Below are 13,740 nucleotides of genomic sequence, written 5' to 3' on the forward strand. Positions count from 1 at the left end.
TTTTTCACTGAAGCAAAATGCTGCACAAAGTGACAAAACACAAATTACGAAGAGATTATGGACCAACTACCCAACATGGTTTAATGCAGAAGTGGTCGTAGCTGCTTTGGGCAAAGGACAAATATTAGCCTTTCAGTCCAAGAAGTGCAAATATCTTCATCACCTTTCCCAGAATTCCCCATGCAATCAACGATCTGAAATGACATCTTGCATGTGGAGTTTTGTTTTGAAATTATGAACACACCAGCAATCTCTTACAGTACAGCGATTGCTGATTGTGACTTCAACCTGTTGCTGACCTGACAAGACCAGCTTACATGTAATCCTGATCATTTGTGATCAAAGATGGAGTTACAGTACGTCATCATACCCGGTTTCTTTCAAGAACGCCGCACATAACTTTATGGGCTCTGAATGCCAACAAAACCACCTTATGAATGAAGAGATTCACTGGTACGGAAACGCAGGAAGATTAGCATCTTATGTGATGACAGCCGCCCCGCGTGCCCATTAATTTAAAGACATTGTTCATAGTCCAGGTTTTTATAACCCAGCATTCAGTCTGTTCTGCTGGTGATTAGATGTGGTGACGTGTTGGACTCTTTTCAACCATTAAAAGACCAGAACTAGAGTTTTGGCACAGACTCTACGTGTTTGTTACAGAAAGCCATTGTTTGAGCAGAAGAGCCTCTATAGAGGTTTCCACAGAACATATTTACGTTTCTTGGCGTCGTTTACGATTTTGTGGGATTTGAAGAAAGCTTTGGAAGATGAACAGCGTGCCATCTGAAAAGGATTGTGACCTCTTTCTCTTTTTCGCTTTTTCTACCTGATCTTTTATCCTTTCTCTTTATACCCTTCCATCTTCCAAAACAACTGGATAACTGGCTGGCGTCCTTTTTTTCGAAAGGAAAAAGCGGCTCATAAAAGGATAATGGGACAATTTTGACTCCGAGGGCATCAAAGTGGATTCGGATACAAAGCGAGTTCCTGTAAAGCTACGATTGAGTGGCGCGCTTTTAAATGTGGAACAATGGCTGTCAACATTTGACTGAAGTTTAGCGTCTCACAGGGAGTCTTGACTGAAGTCTTCTGCTCTTCTCTGTCCAGGTGAGAGGACGTTTAAGTGCGACCAGTGTGACGCCACCTTCAAGCGTAAGGACACGCTCAACGTGCACATTCAGGTCGTACACGACGGCCACAAGAAGTACAAGTGCGACCTGTGTGAGAAGGCCTTCGTCACGCCATCTGTGCTCAAGAGCCACAAGAAGGTGAATTCATAATCACAGACATTATGTATCCACAAGATCTTAACAGATTAAGTAAAAATTGAATGCATATATTTAGCAAAATTCTTTTATCTAACGGACTAACAAGATTATGGTTCTTCACACATCAACATCACAGACCAAAATAACAATTCTTGGGATTTAAGAATCAACTTCGGTTCATCAAGACTAAATTCGATTCAAATCGATATTTTCAACTACAGACAACACACAATTAATCTTTGTTTTTTCCCCATGTAATATTACTAATGTGAGCACGTCTTAAGCATCTCAGCTCTGTGCAATACATTTTACAACTTTTAAAGTCCCCTGTTGTGAAAATCAAGCTTTTAATGTAGTTTGTGTCTATGTGGTGTTTTTAATATGCTTTAAGACAAACCATGTGCAAATTCATAAGTCTAAACCATTGCTAAAGAGAGTAAATCCTGCTTTGATATTTTGTTGTGCTTTAAAGAAGTACACTTATTTTGATGTGTTGACTAACTTACTAAAGCACATGTGAAGTGATTTATTATATTTTTTAAGTCCCCTGTGGTGAAAATCAAGTTTTGTGCTGTTTTTAATAAGCTTTAAGACAAACCGTGTGTAAATTCATAAGTCGACAGCATTGCTGAGTATTTTCTGCTTAAAACTGCAGTGAACCAAAGACAGTCTCAAAAACACGGTTTGAAATCGCTGGTGTTTCTGACGTCACGAACTACCTTGTAACCAATCAGATCAACGTGTGATCGTCAATGAGTGGATCTCTGAGCTGAGTGAGTGAGTGGAGGCGGGGCTCATTCATAGAATTAGAACATTCATATTCATAGAATCGCATATACTAAATGAGGGAAGGGTGTCGAGTTACATTCAAGCTATTTTAAGGCTTGAAGAAGAAAAAAATTAAGCAAAATAACGCTTAAATATGTTATTTTGGTGATCAAAGATGAGTTTTAAGGGTTCAAACTATTCACAAAGACTTACTTTTAGTCATTATTTGGGTAGCACACAGTCAGAATGCCTTCGGCAGAATTCAAATGAGCCATTTTAATCTAGATTAATCTAGATTAATTCCAAGATTACAGTGAGATTAATCTAGATTCAAAAAAATAATCTATGCCCACCTCTAATATATATATATATATATATATATATATATATATATATGTATTATTGTTAGTCCTGAAATTCTGATTGGTCAATTCTGACATCCTGCGGTAAAAGAACACCTATTTCCTACACAACTGTTATTTTTATTTTTATTTTATCAATCTGCGCTGACTTCTCACACATACTGTAATACAATAACTCAAATCAATAATTCATGTCCATTTATTTATTTATTTCGTAAGTAGCTGTGTTATAAGCATGATAATGTAAAGTCGGCTAGCATCACAAAAGATCAGAATGATAAGGATGCCTCCACTTCAGGTTTATTTTGTGAAACTTACCCAGTATGTGTTTTATTGAACCAACATGGAATTGCAATTTTAATATGCAGTTATGATCTCTGTTTTCTAATAAGAGCACTTTTAGTTCAAACTTTTATAATTGTTTTTGAATTTAGCTCACATGTATTTCAGCACGGTAATGTTTCCAATGTGTGTTTCCTCACACACGGTGAAACTCAATTCCATAATCATCTTATATCCTGCACATTCCCTCCTATCATAGCGTGCGGCTCTATCATGATTTATTGCTCCATCTACACAGAGGATGATTGTATTCACATACCATCAACTTCATATTCAATTTCATCTCAGATTTATACTTCAGGTAAACCACTTAACATGAACAGTAGCACAGTGACACCAAACTCCACTATAGTTTTAAAGCAGTCGAGATAGGATGGGCTGAATTTGACATTGTGACTGAAATGTGACCTATTGTTGGCACAAGAGTAAAGAACCTTTACCATATTCATTTACTTTCTGACAGCGAGCAGAGAACAGAAGCCCAGCTGCGTGCCAGATACACCATCACTGATATGAAACTCTTCAAGACTAGTTATTGTGATCGTGAAATCAAAATTGAGCTGTCCGTTTTCATAATCTTTCAAACAATTATCACTTTCTTTGAGGCTGTCTGTAATGATTTTTGAGCTAGCATAACTAAGACCACATGGATGGAGAACATGTTTTTTATTCCTTTAATAATTTTTTTCGGTCCTTAGTTGCAGTGAAAGATGTAGATGTAATGTTGTATGTTACCACACACACACACACACACAAACACACACACACACACACACACACACACATTCATGATAAAGGGATTCTGGGTTTTCTTTTCTTGACATTTTAAGCAAAAAGCTGTTTTATCCTGATGGAGTGTGTGACAACTGAATCTTTACTGTATTATTATAGGATTACGTATGTGTGAGTGAGTGAATGTGATCGTTCTCACTACCTAAGATGGGAGTGTTTGTATAATACGGTTACATAAGCAATAATATGCAGTCAGCTGGTCATTATCGTAAAATAAGCCCCAAAAAGCGTGGTCGGGACCCTGACATGAAGTTATATTTTTGATGCACCGAAATTAAAATGATGGTCTGAAACCGAAAATCCAGAATGCACTGAAATCGAACATAAATAATAAATAAATTATCAATTAATTATTCAAACTTCTTTAATAATCAATACTCAAATAGCTAAAACTGAGTTAAATTGCACATAAGGCAGTTTTTATATCAACTTTTTAATAACAGAATTGTTTCTACTCCAGTTTGTTGGTAACATATAAACATTTAAACTACAATAAACTGTATTAACTTGTTTTCATGACACATTTATTCAAACATATATTAAATAATGAAAAAACATCACTAACATGTTAAGTAAAAATATAATAAATATGTAACACAGTGCATATATTTAGTGAAATGTTCTTATTTTTTAGCTAACTAATGAGTTTATGGACATTGAATAGCTTTTTTTGAGGTTTTTATTTTTGAGAATAAATAAAAATATGAATCTAATTTTGTTTACTTCATTTTGATGTATTATTATTATTACTGTATGTTAGAAGAGCACAAGAAAGATATGAACATAGCATTGTATAATATCAATTCTAAAGTTTACACATCAATTCTAAAGTTTACACATCAATTCTAAAGTTTACACATCAATTCTAAAGTTTACACATCAATTCTAAAGTTTACACATCAATTCTAAAGTTTAGCAACACTGTAACTGCCATGATTGACCAAATCAAGTATTGCAAGAAGCTGTGTAATAACCAGGCATATTGCAGTCATATTATAGTCATAAAATGGACTGTTTGAGTATTTTATGAAATGTTAAGCGCCGTGTCCAGCTTCGTGACACAAACAATCCCCAAACTAATGGTCCGCTGACGCATCTGGGGGACATGTGTGAGCATCCGCACGTGTGTACAGGTTTATACAACATCACAGGGAGCATTTTAAGGGATTAGACTGAAAGAGTAATGGTATTTTAAACTGTCTTTCCACACTTTCTGAGTGAGTGAGAAAGAGGGGGGTTCAAGAAAGAAGGAGAGGAGAGGAAGGGATGGAGGTGAGGAAGTGGAGATGGGAGGCGGGAAAGGAAGCGAGTAGGAAAAGGGAGGAAAAGATGAAGAGATGTAGAAAATAGCAGGAGGTGGAGGAACTGGTGCAGATATTCCCTCCAGCGCTCTGAGATAAGTCATGTTTACATCAGCTTTATGGGAATACAGCCTAAAAATGATATGATTCATGGGTTTTCCTTCAACTTTAACAATAGCGCTCATGTCATCGCTATGATTTAAGATCTGCATGAGAACATACTGGCTCTGCAGTTTACATAAGTGATTGAAGGAACAGTTTACCGAAATATGGAAATTCTGTCATCATTTTACATAAGTCATACCAGTTAATGTCATTCTAAACTGGTATGACTTTTTTTCAAATATTAAATGCTCACCAGTCTTCACATGGTCTCCACACCTCATTTATAGTGACCGTGGCTGTTAAAAGGATAATCCACCCGAAAATTAAAATTGCATTATCATTTACTAACCTTCAGGTTTGGGACGACATGAGGGTGAATAAATGATAACAACCTCAAAACGTGTTCTCATTTATTTCAGGACTTTTAAAGCCATAGAGTAGCTTTGCATGAGAAAATAATCCAAAATGTAAGTACTTGCGATTCGTTTTAAAGTGGAAGAGTTCAAGTTAACATATACTAATTCAAGTTTCATAGGTCAGAAATGTGTTTAATGCTCTCGTGAGCTATGGGTCGGTAGGTTGCACTCCCCACTTACGCAGCTTGTGTAAAATTATTATAAAATTATAAAAAATTAATATTAAATTAATTTTTTAACAATAATTTCTACATAAAGATCCTTATGCATTCTTGCAAATTGGATTAGCTGAAGGTTCGTTTATATATTTTTATCGGTAGATGCTACAGTCCCGGAAGCCATTAACTTTCTACGTTCGGGTATCTACGAGCTACCAAAGTTGAAAATTGTCATACGATTGACATGCGCATTGAAGAGATGGCCACAACTATCAGAGGTGAAATATCTGAAACTCAAGTCGCCATCTTGGCCTTGCAAACTACGACCACGCAACATGGTTTTACTCTGGCCGACCGAGAATGCTCAGCAACTCACTCTTCAAATGCCATAACCAAACTTCCATCGGAGAAATGTGTTTAATAGTTGATGCATAAAGAAGAAACGGCAAGTCCAAAACACGCATATAAAACTTTTTTGAAAGGTACACTACGTAACTTTTGGCCCTCAGTTAAAAAAACAAACAAAACGGCATGCATTCTGCGGAAGAACGCTGTTTTGGTTGTGCTTTGGCTGTGCGTGACTGTGTGCGGATGAATATGATTATCCTACTGCTCATAAAACATTCACTACAAGACTTAAGGGATATCACCAGTTTAGATGGAAAGGATATCAAGCTGACTAGCTGAAGAAGTTACTGTAGCTTTAACCATTAATAGACACGGTACTTCCTTTAAAATATATTCCAGCACAGCGCTTCAACAACCATAATGTAATGACCCTTCAAAATAGACAATGGTTTACATCAAACTCTGTTAGAGAGCTACATATGGCCATTTATCAGTTCAATAAAATACTATATAATTGAGTAATAAAAACACCATCATCTGTGTTGCTTTTACAACATTTCCAATCCCTCAGTTCTTGCACTGAAGCACTGAATATAGCAATGTGTGGAAACGTTTGCTCCTGTTCATTTGTTTTTAATTCACTTTCATGAAATCCATAAAAAAATAAAGCCATCTCTGAAAAGCCAAACCAATGTTGATTCTGGTTTTATTTTGCGCTCTGCCGCGTGTCTCACACTCTCCTCTATTCAGCGTTTGTTTAAAACACTTTGTTTCAAATCACTTCAGTTCAAATCAAGTCAGTTCAGAACAGATCAGATCACTTCAGTTTAGATCACCCTTACTTTGGATAATTTTGTTTCAAATCAGGTCAGTTTAGTTCAAATAATTTGAGTTCGGATCAGTTCAGATCACCTCATTTCCAAATCAACTTACTTCAAATGACCTCTGTTCACGTCACTTCAGGTCAGCTGACCTCTGTTCAGTTTAGTGATCAGTTTAGTGATCACCAGTTCTGATCACATCAGCTCAGCTCAAATTCATTCAGATCACCTTAGTTCAGGTCAGCTCTGTTTGAATCACATCAGATTGGATCAGTTCAGATCATTCAGTTCATCAGTTTTCAAATATAGATAGGTTAGAGGATCGTTCTCAAATGTTAATGATCTGTTTAACTGTGTTTCTCGTCCCTTTTAGACACACACAGGAGAGAAGGAGAAGATCTGTCCGTACTGCGGCCAGAAGTTTGCCAGTAACGGCACTCTGAGAGTGCACATCCGCAGCCACACGGGTCAGTGCCTCCCCACCAGCCAAACTCACACGGTTTGCTGATCTGCCATTAATCCTGAGCTCATTTATCCATTTTCAGAAGTTGGCTAATTTTTCTTGCAATGGCATTCATGTAAAAACTCAGTAGTAAACAATATCTTTTGATGCATTTGTAGGAGTTTCCCTTTTATGATGCAACATTTATGGGAGGGGAGTATTTAAAGGGAACCTATTATGCAAAATTCACTTTTGTAAGGTGTTTGAACAACGATGTGTGTCCGCAGTGTATGAGAACAACCAGCCTATAATGGTAAACATCCACACACTGATTTAACTTTTTATAATTTCCATGAATCAAAAGCATCTCGTCATCGTAGCGAGAAGCCCCGTTATCGTAGCGAGAAGCCCGCGCCCCCGTCATCGTAGCAAGAAGCCCCGCACCTGTCATCGTAGCGATAAGCCCCGCCCCGTGATCGTAGCGAGAAGCCCCGCACCTGTCATCGTAGCGAGAAGCCCCGCCCCCTTCATCATAGCGAGAAGCCCCGCACCTGTCATCATAGCGAGAAGCCCCGCCCCCGTCATCGTAGCGAGAAGCCCAGCACCTGTCATCGTAGCGAGAAGCCCCGCACCTGTCATCGTAGGGAGAAGCCCCGCCCCCGTCATCGTAACGAGAAGCCCAGCACCTGTCATCGTAGCGAGAAGCCCCGCCCCCGTCATCGTAGCGAGAAGCCCAGCACCTGTCATCGTAGCGAGAAGCCCCGCCCCCGTCATCGTAGCGAGAAGCCCCGCCCCCGTCATCGTAGCGAGAAGCCCCACCCCCGTCATCTAAGCGAGAAGCCCCGCACCTGTCATCTAAGCGAGAAGCCCCGCACCTGTCATCGTAGCGAGAAGCCCCGCCCCCGTCATCGTAGCGAGAAGCCCCACCCCCGTCATCTAAGCGAGAAGCCCAGCACCTGTCATCGTAGCGAGAAGCCCCGCCCCCGTCATCGTAGCGAGAAGCCCCACCCCCGTCATCTAAGCGAGAAGCCCCGCACCTGTCATCGTAGCGAGAAGCCCCGCCCCCGTCATCGTAGCGAGAAGCCCCACCCCCGTCATCTAAGCGAGAAGCCCCGCACCTGTCATCGTAGCGATAAGCCCCGCACCTGTCATCGTGGCGAGAAGCCCCGCCATTCTAGCGAGAAGCCCCGCCCCCCCGTCATCGTAGAAAGAAGCCCCGCCCACAGCCGGTGACGATCTGCCCTATTAGCATAGACACGGTGACCTGAGACCTGAGTCCGCCATTTCTGTAGTTGTAAAATCTTTTTTCCACAAAAAGGGATTAAGAAGTGTTGTGTTTTGGGATGTACCAATACACATAAGAGTCTGCCATTTGAGTCACTGAGGACATTGTGCTTCAATTTCATTTTCGAAGTAAATGTCCTGAACAAAATCGCTAAAGTCTTATACGTTTGAGCCAATCATTATAAGCCAGACTGCTTCAAAAATACACGTTTAAATAAACAGGCTCCTGTCCAGGATGGTCAATAATACATTTGGGAGTCTTCTCAAGCAGTCATATCCATCTTTTCACCTTTATTACAAAACAGTATATAACACAAATGCAATAGCATGTCATAAAAGCATATCAATGTCATAAAAGCAAGATGACAACATAAGTTAAAACCGAAATCAAACTAAACTATACCTGTTCTATCTCCATGCGGCATATATTCTCTGTTCTCTGCAGGCATTTTACAACACTTCCCACACAAGCACCTGTACAGTGATTTATAGATTATCAGATTATTGTTAACTCCACATCAGTTACATAAATTAATCAATTAGCCATTCACAAACGTTCTGTTGCATTCTACATGTCGTCACTTCTTCTTGGATCTCTCCATCATTGACTGACTTTGGTTCAAGCATATAAGGATGAACACCACTACCGACAGTTTCTGAGATTCTCAGTGCATGAGATTGTCCTGTTTTCTGGTTGCTGGTATGCCGGAGCATGAGCTCTTGAAGCTCCGCCCTCTTCTTGAAACGGAGCCGGCAGAGCCATAGAGAGAAAGAGTTGCGACACTCTTTGAAGTCGCCGCTATGGCTGTCACGTGGTTCATGTAAGCCCCAATAGTTCCAAAACATACTCTGGCTGTCATGTTCTTCTATGGGACAGACAGCAGCGATTGGATTATTGAACGGTAAATATAGAATAAAACACACACCCAAGTACTTTTTAAGCTGTTATTGCATTTTTTTAATGTCAGTTTTGCATTTGGATAGGCAGGGTGACAACGAAATACTGTATATTACTTAGATAAGTTTTAGGCTATATTTTTGGAGGGAAAAGCTTGTGTTCATGTTCGCATGGGTAGTAGCACTGGCTTTAGCGGCTCTAACTTAACTTTTCCGTATCATTCATCTGATGATGGACGTCTCATGATATTTATTTTAGCACAACTGGGCTGTATTAGGCTATTGATTCCCGTGATTTTGCTTTTAAATTCCGATTCAGCCATTAGCCTACCTTCGTGATCACGCAAAGAGGATTGCCGTGGCGGTCTGTTCAGAATTCGCTTAGAAGCTAGCTCACTTCTTCTGATGAAAGTGGCCACCCCCAGGACCACAACGAGAAACATGATCATGTTAAGACTAAGAATATAATTTTAAGATTAAGCCACATATTATCAATGTCTATAGGTAAGTGCAGAGAGAAGATTTTTCTCTAACTAGCTAGCAGGCAGTGCTTGAAAATTAGTTGAAACAACCAACATAAAATATAAATAATTACGCTGTGCTAGGGGTGGTACGGTACATGAAAAAACATCCGAACCGTTCGGTTCGCTTGTCTCGGTTCGGTTCGACGCATGCGCAATGTAACCCCGTGCCTGTGACCTCAGACAGTGTGTTTACTTTTCACGCGAAATAAGAGATTGTGTGGAAAATGGTCATACATATGAGGCTTGTTCGACTTGAACCGGCGCTGCACAGACCGATCGATGAATAACATCAAAGTACCGCGAGAGCAACGGCTCCGTATGCTTTTCAATCACTCTCGCGGTACTTCGATGTCATAAACCGATCGGTCAGTGCAACGCCGGTTCAAGTCGAACAAGCCTACAGTAAAAGTGGAGTATGGAGTGCTGCAGGTCTCGTCACGTATAGAAATGTCAAGTGGGAGAGATAAGGAAGGCTAACCGGAGTTGGAGGATGCGCCAGCGTCGTATAGCTAAGTCCGGTGTGTGGGAACATTTTGGATTTCATGTTACCTATAATATTTAAATATATATAGTGACACTAAGTTTAGATAAGAACTCCAGTCATATGTTTCCAAATACTGCACTTTAATTTCAAGTGAAAAAAAAAAATTTATCCTCACTCTCAGGGAATAGAAGCATTGTTGATACTGTTTTTGTGTTGAGGTTGAACTTATGTTTCACTTTATGATTATGCCTTTGCTATTGTTATAGCCTCATTATAGGCAATTATGTGTAACATATTTTGACTTATTTAAAAGATAGTGCTTTAAGAGTTTCTCTCTTTTTCTTTTAAAAGATAAACATTTTGTAAGAGCTACACTGACGTTGACAGTTTGATAAATGCAAGTTAATTTTAATCTTTGTGTGCTAAAAATTCACATAAGTCCCTGTAGAGATAGCAATACACATTCTCCTTTTTTCCAAATAAACAAAAGCATTTCATCAATGTCTTCTCTCTTGCTGTATCAAAATGTCACCTAGTTTTCCTCAGAGATGGTCTCAATAATGTGCTTAAAGCCAAGTCAAATTAAATTTGTGCATGATTACATAATTTTTTTTTTAATACTGTATCCTGAATTGTGGATAATTAAGCTATAGCCTATATCATATGCTGAAGTACATTTCTGGAGTGTTAAAGATTAAAAGAAAAAATAACAACAAGAACCGTTCAGAACCGAAAACCGTGACCCTAAAACCGTGATGCGAACCGAACCGTGGGTTTCGTGAACCGTGCCACCCCTACGCTGTGCATGCACAAATGAAGACCAGTATAAGCATCGCAAAGGGCCTCTGATACAGTATAGTCAGTTGATAATTCAAAAGAGGTCGATATTTCAGCAACTTACCTCTGGAACAACTCAACGCGCAGCAATGTAAGTGAATGGAGTCCAGCGGCCAAATGAATGTGTTTGGAACAATCTTCAAATCCCGGAAGTAGGCGGTTAAAAGCGCCGCCATTTTTTACAACTATGTTCTATGGGAGTGTCACAACTCTTTCTATCTATGGCTCTGGGAGCCGGGAGCAGCAGCTCATTTACATTTAAAAAGGACACACACAAAAGCGGCGTGTTTTTCCTCACCCCCAAAAAGAGGTAATTTTAACATGCTATTACAATTATTTGTAGGGTATTTTGAGCTACAACTTCAAATACACACTCTGGGGACATCAGAGACTTATTTTACATCTTGTAAAAATAGGCATAATAGGTCCCCTTTAAATATATCGATTTACTAAGGTTTGCGCTGGTCAATTTACTGGTATTTGCACCTTTTTTTACAGCCAAAAAAAAGCAGATCTTTAACCAGACGCTAATTTGCGCTGCTCTTGGTGGATTGTGTTGGTCTTTATGTAAATGATCCGGTTGCGTCTGCGTTCTTTCATGTGCGGGTCATCAGTAGATCACGAGCAGAACTTTCCACCCCCATCTGCGCTTTTATGGAATTGCACTCTCACGCTAATTTGCACTGTTTAGTAAAATTGGAGTTAGAGTTAAAAAGAAATTATATAGTAAACGTATATAGTATGCCACCCACAACCGCACATACATTGCATTTGGCATCTCGCTCTCTGTCTTTCTCTGTGTGAACATCTCAGCATGGACATGGTGACAGACAGCATGTTCATTAAAGAGCCTTTATAGTGGAGAGCTCAGCATTCCAGTGTGCTGCCATAACAACAGACTACAACACACACACACACACACACGCACACTTGTTTTCTAACCCTTACCCCACACATACACTTACACACAAGGCCAAAACATGCCCAGTGGAGTAAAAACATTGTATGTGTGTGTTGGAATGCAGTAGACATGGTGAGAGTGAGTGATGCGCCTGAAAGAAAAGAACGCTCTTTGTAGGCATCCAGCATTGTGACCCCTGACCTCTGCTGCCTGTAAATCCCACTTTCCTTTCTTTCAACTGGACTTGTATTATATGCTCTTCTTCTTTTAAAGAGACACATGCTCAAAAACATCAGTTCAGTGTCTTTGTACCTGGTCTTGATGCCAGTGTAATGGCATATAATTGTATGTAATGTCAATGAGCATAAAATCTCCAAAATACTTGAATGCATTACTTCAAGAGCATTACTTCTCTTGTCAAAAGTAAGTGCACTTAATTGTATTAAATATGCACTTGTAGTGTACTTCAAATCTTAGAATTATATATATATATATTTTTTTTTTTTTTTAAACTAAACTTTCAGATATTTTAATGAAAAAATGGCCACTTAAGTGTATTTAAATCGTGATTTAATATTTTGTAGTGCTTTAAAGAACTACACTTATTTTGATGTGTTGACTAAATTACTAAAGCACGTGCTAGATTATAATTTTACTTGATATTATATTTAAAGTGAATTATATTTTAAATGTGCTAAATTGTACCTTCAACGTTACAAATGTGTAACTACAAATATGTTTGTTTATTTTAGTTTAACATAAATGCTTGTCAGTTTTATCAGCAAGACACTTTTACCATATTTCAAAGACAATAGATGTATGAAATTACAAAAAAATATGTACTAAAGTCCCACTTACGTGGGTCAAAAACACTTTCAGCTTCAGCTATTTGCACTTAATATAAATTTAAATGATAATATATTTTATTTTAATTGTAAATATCATGCAATTAAGTGTCTGAAATCATTACATTATTTTTGCACTTAATTTTTTTTAAGTTTCGTAATAAGTACTTTTTAAAAAGCATGCTGAAGTGAAGTTATTTTCACAAGGGTAAGGTGCTTGTCGAATTTAACTGTCTTGAATACTTCAGTATATCGCTAGTTTCTACATATATGTATTACTATATGTTACTATACACAATATATTTACTACAACATTTAAATATTTGAAAAAATATTAAATGTGATCAGATTTTTGTGATCAAAGGCCGCTTTTGCTATTGATGTGTAAGAGATGTTATTATAACAACTCTATTAACTCTCTCATATTTGCAAATGAAAACATGAAGATGACTTGGTTTTTATATTGCTGCCAACCTTATTGTGATTATATCATGATTATTCAACACATTACCCAATATTAATAATAACCATAATAACCACACAACAAACCAGAACTTCAGTTTAGTAAGGTGAATTTCGTGTGCTTTAAGTCTCCATAAGCTTATATGTGTTGAAAGATCAAAAGCACTGGAGCAATCAGCAATGGGTTTAGCAGGGCAAGCGCTTTCTGCTGCAGTTGTGTCTTCCCCCAGCTCACCTCTGCTCGACGGGGTTAAAACCCAGTGCTGACTGTCTCTCTGCTGGTTCAAAGGGTCAATCTCATGATTGTTTGTTTGGTTAACCTGCTTGATTAGAAGCTTGATTCGAAATCTTTTGCCAAAGTTAAACTCAAACCAGTACTT

The 13,740-nt window shown here is 38.6% G+C and overlaps 1 protein-coding gene across 1 annotated transcript in view; it reads left to right on the forward strand.

The window, feature by feature from the left end:
- The window catches only part of prdm5 (PR domain containing 5), a 90,889-nt gene that overhangs the window by 43,632 nt on the left and 33,517 nt on the right, over nucleotides 1-13,740 (forward strand). The window contains exons 12-13 of the mRNA XM_077224942.1: nucleotides 1,111-1,271; nucleotides 7,058-7,151. Coding sequence (XP_077081057.1) covers nucleotides 1,111-1,271; nucleotides 7,058-7,151 — 255 coding nt within the window. The remainder of the gene's footprint in view (nucleotides 1-1,110; nucleotides 1,272-7,057; nucleotides 7,152-13,740) is intronic.

This window comes from Siphateles boraxobius, unplaced genomic scaffold (genome assembly GCF_051911475.1).
Source record: "Siphateles boraxobius isolate OS27281-9 unplaced genomic scaffold, OSU_SipBor_1 94, whole genome shotgun sequence".
Lineage (NCBI taxonomy): Eukaryota > Metazoa > Chordata > Actinopteri > Cypriniformes > Leuciscidae > Siphateles > Siphateles boraxobius.